Genomic DNA, 22049 nt, shown 5'->3' with positions numbered 1-22049 from the left:
AAAACTGGGTTCTATTAAGTAGATTTTTACTCCGTGGGGACTCAGGATTTGGGTTTTTTTTTTAAGCCACGGTAACATTTCCCTTGCTCCCTGCTTTTTCAGGCCTTTGCTTTAAATCCTTTCAGAGGCAGAAGCCTTTGCCTTTTGGGCTGACATCTGACAACTCTCTTTGAGGAGCTATTTCTTGCACCTTGACAGTCCATGTCTGGAAAAATGTTTTGGCTACATTCAGATCAAACCAGAAATTTCAAGATGGGTGTTGAGAGACAGTAGTTGTTAAGCATGAGTAAGTTTTCAGCAGAATGAATTACACAGAGTTATAATTCTGTGTGAGGTAGTATGCTGTTTGCTTAGCTTTACTTGCTTAGCTGGACTTCCTGAAGCCTTGGGCCACAAGCTGTGAACTTACACCTAGATACCTTTTCAGCTGGAATGGAGTTAGTTTTCTTAGCAATTTTTCTAGCAGCTGGTACATTGCTGTTCTGTCTTTAGTATAAGAAGCATATTGATAACACACTGTTTTTTTCATTGTTGATAAAGACATTTATCCTAAGACAGCTTTTCTAGTTTTGCATGCTTTTCTAGCAAGCAGGTGCACTGGAAGCACAAAACAGAAGATAAGGAGACAACGACCATCAGCAGTAGTTACAACTTCACAATATAAGAACTGTTAACAGCCTTCCTGCATGAACACAAAGAAATACCTCACTAAGTGTTAAAGATCCAGACCAAAAATACCCATGGACCAAGAGGCAAGTGCAAGGTACATGTAGGGCAGGTGCATAACTCTCAAAGGTATAATTGCTTGGGGATTTCTTTGTTCTGGGTCCCTCTCCAGAGTCAGCCAGCTTAAGCTGACCTGCTGCTGTACCATTCAAATTATTTATTTTTATAAACCCAACACCTGAGACTCTGCTATGGGAAACCTATGGTCCAGCCCAAAGGAGGAAGAAGTGCACTTGGGACAATCAAGCACCTTGAGTTCCCCCTTGTTTTGCCAAGTCCATTAGAATAAGGCAGCTGGCTTGCAGAAAACAGGACAATGAGTCAGCTGCCATACAGTTTGCCATGCTTTCTCCTTATCTCCCTTCAGATTATCTTCTCCTACATGATCTAGTCCCAATGATGCTTTCCAAGACGCTTTGTGCCTGTGCTCTATGCGGGTCAATGACTGACTGGGACAAGATATAAAACACAGTGCTTGCATGAGACACCATCAGATGCATTATCAGATAAATCTGCTAAAGGCCTAATTCAACATATGCAGGAGCGTAAAACTACATTTCAAGAACAACTTGATTATCCCACATCTCTTAAATGTTTGGCAGCCTGGACAGATTTCTTCATAGGGGCTAAGTTGAGTTTGGCAACAACCCCAGGCATGATGGGGGCAAATGTGAGCAAGGGAACTTGGTGGGCAAAGACATCACGGCACCTATACCAGCCCATCTTCCCCCAGACCACTGACAGGCAGGACAGAGATCCCGATGCCAAGAGTCTTTCGCCAGCACTTTCTTTTGATCTTTATTCTGCAACCAGCATCACCTACTGAAGGAGAGAGGTTACACATCCTGCTTTTTACCACCCTCCTTTAGCCCCTTTCTTTTTCTTCTGCTGCTGTTTCTTCTTGGTGGCTGCAGCACCAGCGGGTTTTTGGTGCCTGGGAGGGATGACGTTACTTGTAGCCGATACAGCTGCAGCGCTGCCAGGCCGAGGGGAGGTAGGTGGGCTGCTGGCAGTTCTACTGGCATCCCTGCAGGGAAGACAAGAGAAAGAGATACCACGTGGGTTTACAACGACCTGCAACATGTGGTACTAATGCAGGAAGCTGACAGTGAAAAATACAGCTGCCCCATAAGATAGCATTATGTATGGGAAGGCACTCATGCAAGATCTTAAATAAGCTTCAACATACAGAAGGGCTGATGGATAATGGGAACATGTCTCAAAGACAAGGCAGTCACCTTCTAGTTGATGTTCACTAATAGTTTAAGTCCTCAACAACAGAAGTAAGGCTAACTTTTGAATATGTGACAGCTCATGCAACACACAAGAAGTCTTTCAGGCCCCCAGTCTTAGGCAGTGGAAACCCAGCATCCTTTCTCTCTCAGATGGCAGTGTCACTATCTTGCCGTCCATACGTAAAGGTAATCCCTGATTCCACCTCAAATAATGTGTCAACTTAGAAGGAAGTACAGTGTTTCCTCGAATCATGGCTAATGATTCTCCAGCTGCCAAAAGACTTGAAAGCAAATAGCTCAAGAGAAAGCATGCACAATTCATCTTAGCATCAAAGCTAGATAAAGCACATTAAAGGACTACGGGAATTTTATTTGCACCATGGCACCTTCAAGTATGCCTATCATATCACTTTGGTTTTCAGCAACCTATAGGGAGAGCAGCTGGTAGCAGGTTCAAGCAGCAAAGTACAATTTCACTTGTGCTATCTGCAGTTGGTGTGGGGAAAGAGCAGCAGAACAGCACAAACCCATCCCTCCCAGCAGCCCAAGAGTGATTCCCTGCATCAAGCCTTGCAAAATGGGTACTTACAGTTCAGATGAGCCAGCTGTGGTTGAACCCTGAGTCCCCTTGCCAACCTGCTCCTTCTTCTTGCCCTTCTTCCGTCCACGATAGTAGGAACGCTCCCGCATTGGAAGCCACCGCTCAGGGTCAGGAGTCACCTTGGGGTCGTAGTTCTTAGGCAGCTTTCCTGCAGAACATCCAGTGTCATGGAATGAGACTGGGGTCAACACACTAGTCAGGAACATGCAAGGCATGTCAGTAGCCAGACAGTGCAAAGAGCCCAGCAACCCACATCATCCTATCAGGGTATTGCTCTCACTTCTATGAAAAAAATGTCCCATCCAAATAAGCTATCATGAAGATCTGCGTTCACAGGGACCCAGTCCTAACAGGGGGCTCTGGCTCCTGGGGAGCTAGAGGTTGGCTATTTGAAGAAACAATCTGGAGAGCTCCCTGGAGCTGTGCTATGTCAACAGCTAGGAAATGTAACTTACCCTTCTTTTTTTTCTTCTTCTTCTTCACTTCCCCTTGTCTGAAAAGCAAGAAGGGGAACAGACATTGTGACACAGCATGGACAGAGCAGACAAATCAACTGAAAACTAGCTCTGGAAGAAGCTAAACCATCTCTCTAAGAACTTGGTCTGCTGCTACATGAAACTTCTTGCAGTTAAAGAACAGGCTCCCTTTTCACCAGTGTGCCTTCCACAGCTATGCCACCACCACACCAGGTGTGGTTCCCGTGCCACCCCAAAGGATGCACTAGAGCCTGCTTTACCCTTGCTCCTTCTGCTGGTTGTCTCCAGTGAGCTTCCCAGCTTTCTTCCGAACATAGGTTGCTCCATGGGAGTTCTCCAGCGCATCGACATCTACTTTCAGTGACATGGTGTCTGAGGAAGGCAAGTGTTTGCTAAGACTGCAAGGGAAGAGTTCAGGGATGCAAACGAGCAAGCATAAAGACCCAGTTTTTTTCCAGACAGCAAGAGGCAACTTCAGCTTGAATAAATTCTGTCTGTTAACAATGCAGACACCAGACAGGCCTACTGGGCTAGTTCTGTCTCTCTCACCAGGTTCTCACACCAGTTGGGATGAGCTGCTTAATTGCCATCTGCCTTATTTTTCCCTCTTTAATATGGGGACAGAAGGAGCAACTTCGCCCAAATGCAGCTCAAGTGACAAACGCAGTATGTGAACCCTATTTTGGGTGAGTGAGACCTTAGTCATATTTTATCAGGCACAGTCCTGCATTACTACCACAGGTTTAAGATTCCAACAGGAAGGATGGAGGTGTTCTATTTTTTGTTCTGCTGAGTCTTAAATTAACAATTCTCAAAGAAAATGCAGCCAAAGACAAAAGGGGACGGAGATCTCATCGTAATCAAGCCAATTAGGGAAATAATGTAGCTCCAGACAACTTGACCTGGATATGTTGCTGTTCTGGAGATGTTCCTTGCCTTTCTTCAGGCGAGAGTGAGTCTGAAGTCCCCAGACAGCTGAAAATTCAAGTGAGCAGTGCCCAAATACCTCTTTCTTTGGTCTGATACCACCATCAAAAGGATACACTTTAGCTTTTTCAGGATCAACCAGGGAATAGGCAGAGATGAGCTGTGCCAGAGTATGCACATCTTTTGGGTTTTGCCTTTGTAGGGGAAAAAAAAGACAAAACAGAAAAGGACCAAGTTACCAATGTTACTGATCCCAAAGACTGGTATCACCATGCAAGAGCTTGCTGTTGCAGCCCAGCTGCTGTCTGTGGGGACAGGCATATCAGCCTGTGGTCTCCTCCACAGCACATCACCAAACATCACTAGTGTGGACAAAGGGAGGTGCAGACAACCCCACAATGTCATGAAACATCCAATGAAAGATGAAAAACCCAGTAGCAAAGGCAAGTTAACAGTTCCCCTAGCCCCCCAAATCCCATCAAGGGCACAATAAAAACTAAAACCTAAACATCCAAGAAAAAAATGTGCATCTCAGTCCCCAAAGCAATCTTTGCTGTACACAAGAGGCCTCTGGGACAAGTCTACCAGGTTTTCAAGTGAACATCAACTACAGATCAAATGAATTCTCTCTCCTCCTTCCAAAATATGGCTTTGCATTGAGGCCCCTGTGCAGAAGCAACTCTAAAGAATGGCTACCAGTTAACAAAAATTGTTGCAGATACTGCCTGCCACCAGACAGCTTGCAGAGGACTCTGGGTTGAGACCTGCTGCTCAGCAACCACCCAACTCACTTCCAGAGCTCTTCCAAGTCGCTGATTGCTTCCTTCTTCCTGCCATGCTTTAGTTTGAAGTTGGCAGCTTCTCTTATCAGTGACAAATGGACAGGAGACTTTGGCTGAAAGACACAGCAGCCATAATTAGTTCCTTATTATCACAGCATGAAGCCCAGCTCTAGCTGGCTTTAATGCCCCTGAGACCTGGCCAAGGAGAACTGAGTTAGCATTCTATAATGCAGAAAATAGACTGCCTTTGCACTCTGGGATATGAGGCAGAACTGCCTGGGACAAGGCAGCTTGCTGCTCCACCATGCTGTCTCATCAGGGAGAAGCCCTGATTGCTACATTCGGGCATCCATTGCCACCACTCTCCTAATGTGACAGGAGCTGCTGCTCCCTGTTTGCAAAACATCTAAAATAATGTAACAGTGATAAACAAATGTTCTCAAAACAGGAGCTTTCAGGTCTCCATAACTCCAAATGGACAGCTGCTGGGCTATGCACCAACATGAAAACCTGAGTTGGACTAGCTAGAAAAGACTGGGACACATCCTTGCACATTAGCTTCTCTGGTCTGACTTGCCTGGAATTGCTGATACCACTGGATAGCCTGTGTGAAGACCTCAATTGCACTGTCAATATCCTCTTCATGACTGTACATTGTCACCAACGCAGACACCTGCAAACATTCAAGAGCAGCATACAGATCTTCATGCAAGTTGTTTATAGCCTGGGGTCAGCAGTTAAATGATAAGATTTCCCAAAAGCAGAGTCAATGTGAGCTTTCTGCTCTGTCCCTAAAAAACAGCTGTGGCAACAGGCAGGATACACAGGCCAGATCTTCCTACCCAGGTCCCTCCCCAAAAAACACCCCTACCATCTTTCTCCTATGGTACAAGCCTACGACTGCATCCACTGAACAAACCTTCTTGTCTTGCCACTTTATCTGCTTACCACTGGACACAGTTTCATTAGAAACCCTTTTTCTTCCTCTGTTCTCTATTCCAAGAGCCATGAAAAAAGATGAGAGATGATACAGACACCATCTGTCTGCCTACATCCCAGTCACAACCAGAGGTGACCCAGGGCAAGGAGTTGCTACTGCTGACTGCCCCTACAAATTACTTTGATCATTCGCCCTTGCAATTGGAGCAGACCCACAACTGTCAGCCCCTGCTCAAGATGCTTATGCTGAGCACACGAGCACTTACAAGGTCATCAAGCTTTCCTGGATACCACATGTGGATATGCATTCAGTCTGGGGTGATGCTGTGGGGATGAAACATATGGCACTTTCTCCCTAAGGCCTGTTGTCCTAAAGCTGCTTCATAGTATATACCAGGGAAGGAGTTGCTCCAGTCATGTTATGCAAGTAAATCCAGGCAACATGCAGGTCTCAGAGACTATGAGGGAGTGGGAACATAGGCAGAGAGCATCCCTGCTGACAGGCAGAGTACTTCTTTGGCTAAATTCAGGCTACCTGATGCAAGTTATAATCCCACCTTTGTCCAACACAAGGAAGATGGGCTCAAAATCCCTGTAAACACTCAGGGCAAGTGAAAACCACAGGGAAGAGGCAAAAAGGAGCAGGCAGTGCAAAGCTGTCCTACAAGGGAAAAACCTCACACAGTTTAGACTGAGTTTTGCTTACCATACCAGGCTTGTGCTGCAGTTCTTCTATGCTCCTCAGGATCATGCAGGCTTTGGTGACACTGCCTAGAAGAGAGATAGGGAAGAACACACTCTGAGTGGCATGGCAACACTTCATCCCAGCAGAGAACTTCGAGCCAAAGGTAAACAATGAGGACAGAACGATTTCCCCTTCTCAGATCATCTCCCCCTTTCTAGAGTTAAGGACAGGCCTCCACACAATGGACATTTCTGCCCTTGCCACATTCCACAAGGGTTCAGGAGCAAGCTTTTGCAAGCAGGGTCTTCTCTTCCAGGTGCAACTCTGTGCTGCTTGACTGTACACAGGAATGGTACCATTAGGGAGCCACACATTGCTCCCGAGATTATCCTGCCCCAGAAGAGATTCCTGCCCCCTATTATTCACAAAGACTGTGGGCATCTCTGGCAGTGATCTGTGGAGCCTGCATATCTGGCCATTAAGCTATAAGCACTATCCTGCCAGAGCCATGTATATATATTACCTGACTGAAAGCACCTCTGCTCCACACCTCTGTCACAACAGTGACTGCAGCAAAGATTGCCCTGAAGTCTGTTTTTCTCGTCCCTTTTAGCATTATCATGTACAGACACTTCCCAACAAAGAAGGACAATTAATACCTTGAGCAATTTTTAGCTGGGCCATCGTCAGCTTGATCTCAGCTGCATTGGCAGGGTGCTGGTCTGCAAAGTCCTGAGAGTCAGAAGAAAGAACAATTCAACTTGTGTGTCGGCATGAGGCTGTTGCTTTGGTGAATCATCTCTCATGCTCAGTCACGGCAAGCTGGCAAGAGCCAAGGGAAGCTTTCTGGCACAGGCAGGCTTCAGCACACAGCAGAAGAGGTGCCAGTGAGCCACTGTCCTTTCAGATTTCTGTTCCAAGCCACTCATTTCCTCCAAAAAGGGTGTTGCAAACTGCTTGTAAGCAGAGCAGCAAAGACTACTGCTTACCCTAGAAGAAGTGTACTACAGCTTCCTAAGCATAAGAATCAGAGGTGTAAGGGAACTATTTCCCTTTAAAAGCAGCATTGTTCAGTTGAGTGTGAAGGCCTTCCAACAGCATTAAACCAAACCAAAATAAGCAGTCAGATACCTCTGGAAATTTAAACCAAACAAAACAAACTAAGGGAAAACAGCAAAGAAGAACACAAAGCACAAGTTTAAATGAAGCTTGGCAAAACTTCCTTTTAACCAACCTGCAGAAGTGCCACAGCCTTTGCATGCTGCTTCTCACGACACAGTTGGGCTGCCTGGATAAGCACAGGGAGCAGATGCTCAGGGCTCTGCGACTGCAGGCTTGCTGACAGCTTGCGGCACTGATCTGCCTGAGGAGTGGGAAGAGAGAATACACTTTTCTCAACCTCTGCAAGCATCTAACACAGGGCTAACATACCTGCAGTACCTAAGATATGCTTGTGATGACTTCCCTGAAAGGAGTACACAGAGCCAAGAACAAGTCCTCCTAGTGGCACTTCAGATGCATCTAAGACCACTCATATCGCTTTTATCTTCCAGTAATCTCCACACAGTTCTTCCTACAGCAATACTCAAGTCACTAAACAGTCAGCCAGTTGTGCTTTTAGGGATGATTTTATTTTTCTGCTCAGTTATGTGCCTAAACCAAGTGGTCTTGTCTTCTGACAGAGAACAGCCGCATCTCCCAGTCAAACTCCTGTGGAGTAAATCTTTAGCTACTTACTGCTCATCAGCTTCCCCTACCTGGTTAGTGTACATTGCCAGCAAAGCTTTGTTGAATTCAATCGCCTGGAGCTGTTTCTTGGAGAGTTTATGCTCAACACCCTCTGCATTGGTCAGCTTCACCTTTTTCTTTGAGTCAAAGACATTTTGGTCCTAGGGAAATTGCACATCATGAGAAGATTTCACTATATTCCTTGAAGAAGAAAAGGCCTCTGGGTCTGAAATTTAACTACTATTTAGGAAAAAAACTTTTCCAGTTATCTCTCCTCTCTCCACAAAAGCAGAGAAGCAAGCTGAGTAACTGCATCGAAAGCAGCAAGCTAATTCTATACCTTGTTAATTGTGATGATGTTATTTGCAATGACAGCAAGAAGTCCTACATCTGTTGGCCTGCAGACAAGAAAAGAAGAAAGCATACTGTTATTAAACAGCAATCTCTCTACAGATGGGAGGTTGAGCGTTTGTTTTTAAAAAAACTCCTTACTTCAACTTGATTATTTGATTGTAGAGCTGTAAAGCATCCTCTGTACGACCCTGCAGTTGCATGATATAAGCCATCTGACCATGAATAATAGCCAGCTCAGCCTCAATGTCTTCCTCTGTCACATCCTGAAGAAAAATCAAAGTAAAAAAGCTGCTATGTCACCTCTCTTACCCTGGCTTCTGTCTGCTGGCAAATGTCTATGAGTGTTCTTGGGCAGTATTAGCAGCAAAGTACTTCAGCTACTAGAGATGAAGGTCGTAGCCACAGCACAAACAGAAGCATATGTGGGTTAAACTGGGAGAAAAGAAAACTTCACCTACTCCTGTGAGAACCTGAAAATTCTCTTGTGTGCTGAATTTGCTCAAACCAGTGACTGATTACAAATTTCCTGTTTCTCACCACCCACTCAGCGTGTTCATCCATAGCAGGAGTAGGTTACAGGGAGCTTTCAGACAACCTGTACCCATCCTACCTGCACCAGCACAGGCAACTCTGCAAGGAGCACAGCCACAAACAGCTTGCAGTGTTCACTACCCTTCTGCAACAGCCACAATCGCTGCCCCAGCCTCATAAGCTGGTCCCAGCAGAGCAGCACTGGCTCTCCTCTGGCTCTCTGCACTTTGTGACCACATGGCACAAAGCAAACACTCTTCAGAACATCAAGAACTTACAGAGTCTTCTGACAGCGATTGGCGACACAGCTCTAGAAGGAAAAACAAATTGAAAAACACAATTTAGAAGGCTTTGGGGGGGGGGGGAAAGGCTAGAAGCATGGAGGAATAGATAACTTTTTTCGTGTATTGCTAAAACTTCTGCAGCACCACAAGGACAGAGGAGACTGCAAGTTTGATGATGGATGGGACTGAGCATGAGGTACTGTCCCTCCCAGAGCTGCCTTCTGAGAGCAGAGTCATATGCTCATTTTCTCTCCTGAGCAAATTTCCTTACACCTTGCTCCTGATCTTTTCCATAAAGATCACTCAGCTACAACTGCACACCATCTTGGGAGTTATTTTAAGTGCTACAAGCCTGCAATATTGAGATTACATCACCCTTTATGGGGCAGCAATTCTGTTAGTTTTCAGAACCCACACTAGTCGCTTCTTAACTTTCTCATATACCTCACCAGAACATCGCTTGTTTGCTCTCCAAAGGACGCCTGTCAAAGCATATAGGTTCTTCATCAAAACTGGGACAGAACTGACCTATTTATCTGCAAGAGCAACTAGATCAGACAGAAACTAGTCCTTCCTAGTTCCCACCCTAACCTTTTTTTTTAACACATAAAATCCCTCTTCCACCCCATAGAAAAAAATCCTCTTTGCAAAAAAAGCTCATTTATCGCCTTACATTAATTTCATACTTAATTCATACCAAGAAGTATTTTTAATTTTTATAGCATATGTTTAAATATACACTCATACTAACAAAATTAGGAGTTAGAATAGATGAGACATTTCATGCTTATAAGAGATTACACTCACATCTACTTCCTACTTTAAAAAACTGCACAAAGTTATTGAACACAAATCAGGGGGTTGCAAGAGAGCCAGGAGATGGTACATGCTGCACAGCTCTGGAAAAGAGATGCAGAGGAACATTTCTACAAAAACACCAGTTGTGTCAGGAACTTAAATCCTGATGCTGGCCAGTTTTTAAATTTCCAAAACCTCTTTTCCTCTGATTTGCGTCTACAGAGAGCAACTGCTCCTATCACACAAACCTTCCCTCTCACCTCACCATGTTTTTACCTTCTGCTTTCTGTAGTTTTTTCATTGCTTCATTCAACTTTCCTTGCCCAATCAATGCACATGCACTGTTATAACACAGCTCGTAGGTAGCTTCTCGAAGGCCCAAATCCTCCTACAATGAAAAGCAAATGTAACATTCAATAAATGCCAACTGATCTGTACAGATTTGACAAGCAACGGACACAAATTATAGTTTTCATGTACACTTAAACTAATCCTTGCAAAATAAATTTAAGAGGCAATTTTAACAGGGCACACACCTGGCAAGTAAGTCGCAGTGCAAAGGACCTTCCCTCACATAGTACAGAGTCAGAGGTAACTGACAAGGCAGCAAGGAAACTCCACCCTGAACTTGGGGACTACTTACACTACTGCAAGAGGGCAAAACTGCTGCTCTACAGAGTTAGAAAGTATATCTACAGTGCTGAACAGAAAGCTGAGCATGCTATGCACACCCTGAAGGACAAATATTTCTAAACAGATGTGAACATTACAATCTGCACTGTTCATTAACAAAAATATTCCCAAGCATGGCTGGGTGATCCAAGAAGTTAGCTTTTACCCTGGGCAAGAAGGTAATGAGAGAGGAAAGTGCTGGTCACCACAGGTGTTCTGCCCAATGCAGGTTCAGAGAGATCTACTTTCTGCTCTGCTGTAACATCTACAAGTTTCCTAGAGATCAAAGGTGAAGTATAACTCATGATCAATAACAGCATTTATTCCTCCATAGAGGAAAAGCCACTAGCTGATTTTCAGTACGTTCAGAAGTCATTAAGAGACAGGAACACATTTCTATCCTGTTCAGTATCTATAATTCCATATCCTTTATTCCTTGGCTCTCACTCTCACACACATAGACACACATACTCACTTACTGGCACCACCTTCTCCCATGTGCTTTGTGCTGCCACAACAGCAGAGAGGTTGGTTTTTCTCTCTTCCTCATACTCATCCTGGGAGTTGCGGATGAGATCCCTGTATGCAGCCAGACAATCATCGTAACGCTCCAGTCTGTACAACTGCGAAAGGGAAGGGATTAGCCTTCAGAACAGTATTTTCCTGGGCATGCTGGTAACTACAGCCTCCTTCCTCCCTCCCCATGGACAGGGGCAGCAGAGCATCATATGCTGAACATGACTAATATTGCATCTACCTTTAAGGGCAAACTATATAGATTATATTTGCAAGGACTCAAGCAATGACACCAGATACCTGCAAAAAATGACACAGCTCTTACTCCTAAAACAGCTTCTTTAAAAGCAGCAGTTTACACAGTTTTGTCCTCAAACAGCCTTCTTCCAAATTAGATCGCCTCTCTAAGAAAGAAATTAAATGAATGGTCTTTCATGCAGCTGAGAGAATTCTTCACAAAACCGTTCTGATCAACCGGGGAGAAATGAGAGAAAAAAACATAACTTCTTTGCTGCTTCACTTTTAATGCCCGAGATGTCAGGTCCCACAAACCATTCCTGGACAAACAGCTCAACCACAAACAAATCCCATCAGATCTCTTCCATCCTCAGCCATATGGCTAATACCAGGCCAGACCCAGGAAGGGACTGGGAGTCACAAATTGCTTTGGTTTAGTGGGGATAAAACGATGACTCTCCCTCCAGCAAAGCCACCTGAAGCTCCACAGAAGTTTGAGCAGTTGAACTGTACCTGCCCTTACCTTCAAGGCAGAGAAGGAAATTCTGTCCCCATACTTGCCCCCCCCATTAGAGGAGGGACAAGGCATCCAGCATATGAAACTCCCACCAGGAAGGAAAGCTTGTAATTACCACTTGTCCATAAAGCTCCTTCAGCTTGTCTGTCTGCTGACTGGCACTCTGAATGGTCTTGAGAGCACTTTCAATACGATTCAACCTGTATTCACAGTAGGCCTTCTCAAAGGCAATAATGTCACTGCAAGGACAAGACAAAGGCTGACAGCATGCACTGTAGTTTGCATTCAAAAGCATTCACCCACATAAGCACACTTGTTTAATCAGCCCTAATTAGTCTCAGACTGCTACGTAACCCAAAATCCAAACACATGATCCCAGATTACTGAATTATGTATCCATTGAGCACTGAAAGTACCTTAAACCTACTTTGTGTTCAACAGAGAAAGCATATCAAAACTTCACCTAAAAAGAGGTTCCTTTTTAATGGCGTCTCCAGACAAACAGCATTCCAAATCCTCTCTGCCCCCACCTCCTACTGATTATGTTAATTAAATGCTTAAAAGGTGGAACAATACCAAACCTCATTCCATGACTCTTTCTTAAGGAGAAGGTGTATCATTACAACAAAAGGTTGTTACTGCAAATTTTTAAAGACAATTTACTCACACAGAGAGAGGAAGGAAAAGGTATAAAATACAAATCTCTCTTACAGTCTGATATGAAGACAAACATAACATTAACCTATTCTGAAACATCAGCGCAGCAGAACTGCAGCAAAGAGGTTTGCTAACATAAAATGGGCTTCAAAGCAAGCTCACACCAGCAGGGAAGCATTCCCAAAAAAGCCAAAGGAAAGTTAATTAGTGATTCCTTTAGTTCTTGCCTGGGGCCATTTGCTATCAGCTTTTCTTTGCCTATTTAAAATTATCTCGATTCAACTGAGTATTAAGGAGGTTTGAAAACAAATTAATGGCATTCAGAATTAAAGAAAAGCAGTGGGCCACCCTCAGCACAGGACGGGACAACTTCAAGACAGATAAAGAACCACCACTTTCCTGCTCTGCAGGACAGAGACAGACACAAAGCAGAATGAGGCTAAAGAAATTATAGGAAAAACTCTGAAGCCAGTTGGATTTAAAGAAAATATTCCTCCTCCTTACCATATAATTAAAAATTAAGCTAAAAAACTTGAATTAAATCCCTTTTGTCCCAGGAAAGAAGGAATTAGTGAATAAGGTAATTATTCAGATGTGAACATAAATGATGGCATGTTTCATCACAGTGATACTTCAACACACTTTTCTGGGAAGTTCCTTAATAAAAGCAGTATCTGAAATACAAAAATTTTGCTGCCAGGCAGTTCTTGGGTAGAAATTTTCATCCTAGTTGTTGCATAAAGAGCATCCTTATTAGGAAGGAAATCAGTCTTCTTAATGACTCAAATGAGAAGCTTGACTTGTCCTCAGACACAAGTTGTCTCCAAGGTCCTGATTTTGAGAGGATGCACAAAGGGCTGGTACCACCACAAAGGCTGAGGCAGTACCTTCAGGTTGGCAAAGAAAAGGACCCCAAGGAGCAGTATGGTGAGATAGCCAAGCAAAGCCAACAGTTTGCTGCCACTGGCAAAGGTTTTTCCCTTCTCACTCCCACTGAGATCTGTCCCTTTCCCTTGTATCAGCTGTGATACTCAGCCACACCAACAGGCAGCATCAGCACATGGAGGTGGCTGATAGCTACATCAGGGACAGTCCCTTCAATAGTGAGAGCAAGATGTTAGACTGCCTCAAACTCACCCAGACCCATAAAAAACCAGAGTTTCACTGAGAAGACCAATCCCAATGTCTCTGAGCACCTCCTGCACTTCATTTTGCTGCCTTATCAGTCCCCTCCACTGAAGCTGCAGCAGCTTCTCAAGGACTTAGGGTTTCATATTTTGTAGAACACAGCAAAACACAACTCACCTGGTTAACACTTTAGTGTGGGTATTGATTATGCTGAGAGCTTCCTTGAAGTTCCCATTCTGGATAAGACACACTACTTTACACTGAAGCGCAGTCACGTCGTCTTTGCTGATCTGCAGTACTGCGGGGGAAATCAGTTTCAATACAATGATCCAACTCACTATAAAACACACCAAGGCTTTGTAAGAGCCACGTGTTGTTACAGGTGCAAAAACCCACTCTAGAGAGCGGTCATGTCAATTTAAAAGGCACAGCTTACTTTGGTTCATAAAAGAATTGAGCATAAATATTGGAATTACCCGAAGTGACCACTGTGCTAACATGTCTGGAACAGAGCTGCACCAAAGGGGCTGGACAAACACCTGGACAAACCTTTCACTGGCATTTCACTTTCAGGCAGAGAACACAGTGCCAAGGCCTGAGTGCCACGTAAAGCATACTGAGGAAGGACAACAGCTAGTACAGAAGAACAGTGTGGCTCTAGATAGGGAGTCACTTTACACACTAACACTTTCTGCCACTGGTAAACAGGGAAGTAGAACTAGGAGAGAGACACAGGTTTTGCTATTTGATTTTTTCATGTGATCCTAGTTCTGCCAGGAGAGGAGAGGAGTCCCTACTCTGCACAAGCAGCAAAGACAGAACTTTTAACCATTACATGCCTTATATAGCAATCCCATTTTGGATGCCAAACCATCAAAAAACCACAACCCAACGTGGACTCTCAGCCTCAAGCAAGTTATCGCTCCCAAGCCGGTCAGTCCATAAGTACACCACTCCTCCAGTTCCCAGGGGGAAAAGCACTCCTTTCTCCCACGATCAAAACGGAAGGAAACCCCACGAGCAGCTCCGAGGCTTTGGATCACACCAAGGGATGCATGCGATGCAACAGAAGCACCTGCTGGTCACGGCTGCCCGTCTCGCCTCTTCCCCAGCACAGTCGGACCCGCTGGGGCCCTTGCCCGCTGCCCTGCTCCCGGCACGAAGCCTACGGACGGACACCCCTCGTTCCCCGCCACACGACAGCGCCCCTGCACCAGGCCAAGCCCGCCCCGGCAGGGACCGGCGATCCGCAGGGCTGTACTACCGCCCGCACTCACTCTTGTTGACGGACTTGAGGGCGCGGGCGAAGTCGCCGTTCTGCCCGCAGCGGTTCACCTCGCTCCACAGCCCTGCTGCCGCCCCCGGCCCCGCCGCCGCCGCCGCCATCTTGGGACCGGGACCAGGACCAGACACACGTCGCGGGGGCGGGGGCTGCGCCGGAACCGGAACAGCCGAGCGGGGCCCCGCCCCCCGCAGCGCGTCACCTCCTGACAGCCCCGCCCCCAGCCGCCCTCACCCCGCCCGCCTCCCGCACAGCGGCGGGCAGCGGGCACCGAGGGATTGACCCGCCGAGCTGGTGCAGTGTAGTGATGTTCACTTCCTGCTCTTCCGTGCAACACCGCGAGTGTGAATTTCAACAAGGAGGGCAAGTGCCGGATTCTGCAGCTGGGACAGGGCGACCCTGAATGTACCGACAGATTAGGGAACGACAGGCTGGAGAGCAGTGGGAAGGGACCTGGGGATCCTGGTCGACGACAAGTTGAATATGAGTCAGCAGTGCCCTGGCAGCCAGGAGGGCCAACTGTGTCCTGGTGGGCATCAGGCAAAGCATCGCCAGCTGGTCGAGTGAGGGGATTGTCCTGCTCTGCTCTGCACTGGGGCGACCTCACCTTGAATATTGTGTGCAGTTTTGGGTGCCACAATATAAGAAAGATATTAAGCTCTTAGAGAGCATCCAAAGGAGGGCAATGAAAATGGTGAAGGGCCTTGAGGGGAAGCCATGTGAGGAGTGGCTGAGGGCACTTGGTCTGTTCAGCCTGGAGGAGACTGATGGGAGACCTCATTGCAGTTACAACTTCCTTGTGAGGGGAAGGAAGAGGAGGTGCAGACACTGATCTCTTCTCTGTGGTAACCAGTGACAGGACCTGAGGGAATGGCCCGAAGCTGAGTCAGGTGAGGTTCAGGTAGGATATTAAAAAAAAGTTTTTCACCCAGAGCATGGTTGGGCAGTGGAAGTGGTCACAGCACCAAGCCCATCTGAGTTCAAGAAGCATCTGGATGACACTCTCAGGCACATGATGTGATTCTTGGGGTGTCCTGCACAGGGCCAGGAGTTGGACTTGATCATACTTGTGGGTCCCTTCCAACTCAGTATTTTCTCTGATTTATTTTGATTTCATGAAAAAACTGTGTGCAGCCGTAGCACCTTAGTTATTGCCAAATTACCTCACTCCTCTTCCAATGTTTTGACTTAAGAAATGCAGTTAATATTTTAACCAGCCTTTTCCCCCTCTTAGAATAAACAAACAGAAAAAAAAAATCAACAGCTATGACCAAAGTGAGTGTGTGTCAAGAGAGGGAAGGGGATGATGGCTCACCCCAAAAAGATTTTCCATCAATTCCCATTACTTTCTTCTGTTAAAGACTGACATCACTTTTCAATTTTCAGAAATGCCACATATCATTACAAATATCACAAGGGATGGGGTTTTTTTAAATAAAAATTGTAAAGTTATAAATACATCAGAGAGTAAGGGTGGCCGTTACTTTGTATAATTCCAGCAACATATCAGGATTTGGCCTTCAAACACAAACTTGAGATAAAACTCCAGGTGTGAGATACAACCAGCAAAGCCAGCTCAGTGCAACTAGTACAGCACTGGACACTCGAGCCTCTCTTTATAGAGCAGCCCCAGGTAAATGACACAAATACTCACTCTGAAGGATTAGTGAGCAATCTGGTGTCATCTCTGCCACAGGAATGACAATCACATTAAAGAAATGAAAAAGAAAAACCAATTAATACGTTAAACAAAATACTCCTTTTATTAGAGTATTTTTGATTAAACATACAGAACTCAAGATCGCCATTTAAAATTTTTATCACTCAAAGTTTTTCCCTCTAGAAGGATGGTTATGCTATCTCAGTGCATATTATATGGAAGGATTATACCTCTCAAGTGTCTAGCTCACAAATCAGAGCAATACTGCCTGTACTTGGTGTGCAAGCAAAGAAGGTAGTGCTGTAATGCAATTAACAAACAAAAAAATGCACCACCAATACATACACAGTCAGCTCCGTGGCCAGTGATCCAGAGGGTAGCATCATATGGAGAATTCTGCAGGCTTCAGGAGTGAAGGAGAATACAGTTCCTGACCATGAAAAAGGAGTTGGTAACAGACTCAGATTGGTACATGTCCTAAACATTCCTCCTTTGCAAGGACTGCAAAGGACTGCAACTTTCGCCACTGGTTTGGAAGATTTTCTGCCTCCATTGTAGTGGCACAGAGGGGATGAAAGAAGGGATGAAACACATGACCCTACAGCCCTCTTGCAGCTCCAAGTGCCACCATCGCAGGCAGTCTGGTGAACCACTTACTTATGGCTGAAACACCATCTGCTATGGACTGGCTTCTGCACTAGAGCCTTGGCACCTACTTGTTCCTCTACCAGCACTGACAAAATTGAGCTCTTGTTTTACCCACAAGACATTAACAAAGCAGAACACACAGGCAGTGACACCCCTGCTGTCCCCACCTGCCGGTTTCAGTTCCTTGAGCACATCATGCAAGTCGCTACCATTACTATCAAACCTTGCAGACATTCATATACAAATATGAATATATACATATTTTCAAGCTTTATACTTTGCATCTGCACACAAATTCTACAGCCAAAACCTGCAGTTCTGTGCCTTTTCACACTGTTAAGCAAAACCTAAGCAGCTTTTAATTATGCATGGTTAAGATTCCTAGACTTTTTTTAAAGAATTGAAAAATACCATTTAGAAGTATGTTTGGTCAAGTTCATCACTGCATGTGGTACAGTCAAACCTGGTTAAGTGGTACTCATCAACTGTGTTGTGATGGAATGTCTAATGGCAGATTTCTTCAAATGAAAAATCCAGACAATTGAGAGGTATGCATAAAACTTGTCTTAAATATCTGAAGCTACATGTGCGATCTTACAGAACACAAGCTACAGTTACAGACATAACATTAAATCTTATCAACCAATAGTGCATAAGAACTTAAAAAGAGTCAAGTGAAATCAGTTCAGCCAGTGACTTCCAAAAAAGTCACTCAACCGCATTGTGAGGGGAAAAAAAAAGCGGGGGAGGAATCATTCTTAGGCAGGTTTAACACAAAGTTTTAATCTACATTTTAAAAGCTGTTTTATTATATATATATATACTATGTATAAAATAAATTAAAAAGGGGGAGGAGGAAATAGCTTTGTATATGCTTCAAATTAACATAGACCAGTAGTTCCATAAATGAACATTTTACCATCTTTGTGGTAAAAACTTGACATAAAAGTTCAAAACCATACAATACTTATAAATAGAAAGAGTTCAAAAGATACTTTTTTTAAAAAATGGAATTTAAACATCATTTTCCCTTCCCCTACAATACACTTTAGTTTTGTATGTCAGCATCAATACATTTACAGAGCATTTGAATGTCACATCCACAGAATCAATAACAAAGCAGGTAAGAGGGCTAGCAGTGTTAAAATTTAGGACTTTTCTCCCAGATAACTCTACCTGCTCCTCAGCCTTGTCCTGAAATGAAGGCTATCAACATTCATCACCCGGTATGAGGTATGGGCAGAAGAAAATCTGCAACCGGTACTTTCCAACCCGCCTTGCCGCTAAAAATATAGCTACAGTATAGCAACAATCTGTTGATTTGGAAATTGACAATGGTGGTGGACAATCTCTTACCTCCAATCAGCTTGTATATAATTTAATCCTGGTATTTAAAAAAAAATTAAAACTGAAACATAGTACTAATGCTTAGCTTAAATAAAAAAACAACCAAAAAACCAACCAAAAACCCCAACTTTAAATCTTCTTTGAAACCATGTTTAAATGTTCTTGTTCCTGATTTAAAGCTTCACATAAAACACCAGACAGAAGGATGACAATTTTAAACCAAGAGAGCATCTAAAAACATACCATAGGTAAAAATTAAATCAATAATCTCTCCACTTCATAAAAACATATAAACCCTGTCAGTAACAGTAGTACACTCAGAACGAACAACGTGAAAAGGAGCATCTAGAATACTCAAGAGGCTTGCTACGCTACTTCTCTTTATTGCCCATTCTCTCATTTGTATGGATGGCCACTGCATGACAAGATGCCTGTGATAGTTCTCTTATCTTCCTTTCACCACTGCTGCCAGCTGAAGTCGTCATTGCTGCCAAAGACCAAGAAAAATCCTAGGATTGTGGCAAAGATGACTGTATTCCCCGTAAGAACAAGTGCGCATGCGCCCCAGTAAATCTGCGAACAAGGGGAATTTAGTTAGACACATTTTGAACTGAATACTGACAAGACAAAAGGCAACATCTTACTGTCCCATTCTAGACAAAGTTCAGTAACATGCCCATGATGCAATAAGGTTATATCGTTCTTTGTGGTTACACCGGGATGGCTGGGTTTACCTAAAATTACTTGATCAATTCACAGCCAGCCAAGCAGCACAAGTTTTTTCTATCCATACTCAAAGTGTTGGCTAGCAGGCACAGCTGTTTTGGTGTATAAAGTAGGGCTAGGTTACAGCATCAAACACATCTGCGGCCCAGTTATATTGCCAACCACTCTGTAAGACTTTTTTAAACAGACATTTATTTAAGGTCTTCAAAACACCAGCAGATATGCCAGCAACAAAAAAGGAGGTGGGTGTTTTCCAGGGAGAGTGAGGGTGTGAGGCACTCAAACTGACCGTCTGAGCTGTATTATTCTGTTTCCACTGCAAACATTTAAGTATGCAATTATAAGAGTTGTTTAGCGCACAAGAGCTTTATCTTCAGTAAAAAAACCCAAACATCAAGAACAAAGTTTTCTAGGAAAAAAAAAAAAACAATCATAGGTTGAAATATTACTAACCAGTGCTGCTCTTGCAAACACTATTGGTAGCCCAAATGCTGATACCACAATGCCTGTTGTAAGGAATATTGCTAGCTCCTTGCAGGCATTACTTGTAGCATCTGTGTCATCTACTAATCTTCTTGCTATGCAGTACGGGATAGGAGACAGGATGTAAAAAAACAGAACAAACAGTGGCCAGTACTGGCTGAAAAAGAAAGGAGAAGAAAAATTTAAGTTAACTCGATTGTCTTCCTGTCCTTCCTAAAATCAACACAAGGCATTTTCCCCATCCAGCATCCACATTCAGGAAAGACAGACGCAAACCCAGAGAAGGCAAATCCTTTGCTTTGGAACAAGCTGACATTAATCCAGCAGACCATGTTTGTGAGCGGCTTCGGCTGACCTCAGTGGCAGCAGAGCTCACTAACAGGATATTCATAAAGCAAGATTTCACTATGCAAGCTTAAATCTAATGCCACCTCACAAGATGAGCTTAACTCCAAAGTTTATCCTGTCAGCTGTGCTTAAGAATTGCAGAGATACCTTTGCAGAGCCCTTACATCATTTTGGCCATAGGCTTTCAGTGCACACATGTGGGACAGAGCATCATTCTCAGACAATACTCAGCAACCATGGGGAACCAAGACATTTTTTTCCACTTTTTTAAAAATCTGAATGCAACCAGCAGACACTTACAAAAACTACACCATTGTTTTGGCAACACTCTTTTTTTTGCTTGCAGCTCACCAGACTAGATTTCTCAGGCACACAAACGCAGGTGCACATTGTTTCAATAAAACTTTATTGCATTGTTTGAAGGGCAACAGCACAGTGATCTCCTTCCCAAGGGTTTGTGTCACCAGCACTGGTTTTATATATGTCATGGTCATATATGTAGAGAACTGCAATTCACAACCAATAAGATGTTATTTACTGAATGTTATTTAACATTCAGTAAGTCAATTTAAAAGATTTTCTGTAGAGTCAGCATTCACTTGCAAAAAGTCAAAGCCACAGGTCTAACTAGCTGCACTTTTGGTCTGCTACTTTGTATCTCCTGAGAACTAAAGGATAGGAATGGACATACCCAAAGTACAGGTAGCAACTGCAATCACTCCAGATGCTACATTACCTGCCTGGGACACAGCAAAAGGTCCACCTGACAGTCACTGAGAGCCCAGCTACTACTATGCAGACAGAGAAAATGCAGATGCTTCCCTGGATAACACACACTTGCTGCCTACCTCAGGAGTTCCTGTTTGTCTGTCAGCCATAGACAATAGCTGGGACATGTCAGGGCAGTGTACCCTTTAATAACAGTCTGCAATCAGGCCTGGTAGCTTAACTTTTGTTGTCACCACTTCTAAGGTGAATTAAACCCTGGATGGTCTTTTTTCCCACCCCAATCTTTCGAAGCAAAAAAACAAAGGCAAACCCCAAGACCCCTCCTACACAGAGAGGACTTCTCAGTCCACAACTGCCTTGGCATGCAGGGGGGTTGGACTAGATGATCTCCAGAGGTCCCTTCCAACCCTAACGATTCTGTGATTCTGAAATGACGAAATCCAAACCACTGTGAGGTTAGTGACACACAAAACAAGACACAACGAACAGGAAGCGAGTGCACGTTACTTGTATTGGGGAAGGGCACATCCGAGCATCAGGAACATCAGTCCGACCGCTCCGCCGAAGGACAGGCTGATCAAGGCTGCAACGAGAACACAAGCGGACCGCAGATGAAGGGCGCGACGCGCCGTACAAAACCGGGCGCGACCCGCAAACCAAGCGGGGCTCAGCGCAGCCCCGCCCGCCCGGCACAGGGGACACGGGAGGGGGGGAGAGGCACGGGGGGCTCCCGCGGCGGCTCCGGCCCGCACCCGCCCCTGCCCGCGAGGGCCGCCCCGCGCCCCCCGCGCGCACCTTTGATCCCGGCCATGGCGCCGCCTGTCCCGCGAGCCGCGCGGCACCGGAGGAGCGCGCGCCGGGAACCGGAACTGCCGCACGGAACCGGAAGCCGCGTCCGGGAAGGTGGAGCGCCCTGCCCGCGTGACGCGCGCGAGCGAAAGTCGCGAGACGGCGGCCCCGCCCTATAGGCGAAGCGCGGGAAGCGCCGCGCCCTCGCCGCCTATTGGCCCCACGGACTTCTGGGGGCGTGGCA

The 22049-nt window shown here is 45.0% G+C and overlaps 2 protein-coding genes across 2 annotated transcripts; both read right to left on the bottom strand.

Annotated features, from left to right (window-relative positions):
- Positions 1 to 1497: 1497 nt before the first annotated feature.
- SRP72 (signal recognition particle 72) lies at positions 1498 to 15260 on the bottom strand. The gene is made up of 19 exons (XM_064652184.1): positions 15071 to 15260; positions 13971 to 14091; positions 12124 to 12247; positions 11218 to 11361; positions 10343 to 10454; positions 9263 to 9294; positions 8592 to 8716; positions 8440 to 8497; positions 8129 to 8260; positions 7606 to 7734; positions 7031 to 7103; positions 6393 to 6457; positions 5325 to 5420; positions 4757 to 4860; positions 4082 to 4159; positions 3299 to 3436; positions 3018 to 3055; positions 2551 to 2710; positions 1498 to 1753 (listed from the first exon to the last, which is right to left on the bottom strand). Exons 1-19 carry the CDS (start codon positions 15177 to 15179, stop codon positions 1579 to 1581), a joined length of 2013 nt encoding a protein of 670 aa, XP_064508254.1. The 5' UTR covers positions 15180 to 15260; the 3' UTR covers positions 1498 to 1578.
- Positions 15261 to 16815: 1555 nt separating this feature from the next.
- On the bottom strand, positions 16816 to 21947 carry LEPROTL1 (leptin receptor overlapping transcript like 1). The gene is made up of 4 exons (XM_064652195.1): positions 21812 to 21947; positions 21524 to 21599; positions 19910 to 20096; positions 16816 to 19303 (listed from the first exon to the last, which is right to left on the bottom strand). Exons 1-4 carry the CDS (start codon positions 21825 to 21827, stop codon positions 19187 to 19189), a joined length of 396 nt encoding a protein of 131 aa, XP_064508265.1. The 5' UTR covers positions 21828 to 21947; the 3' UTR covers positions 16816 to 19186.
- Positions 21948 to 22049: the final 102 nt, after the last annotated feature.

The sequence above is a fragment of the Pseudopipra pipra genome, chromosome 4 (assembly GCF_036250125.1).
Source record: "Pseudopipra pipra isolate bDixPip1 chromosome 4, bDixPip1.hap1, whole genome shotgun sequence".
Classification (NCBI taxonomy): Eukaryota; Metazoa; Chordata; class Aves; order Passeriformes; family Pipridae; genus Pseudopipra; species Pseudopipra pipra.
The sequence above is the reverse complement of the archived record's forward strand: the minus strand, read 5'-3'. Positions and strand labels throughout refer to the sequence as shown.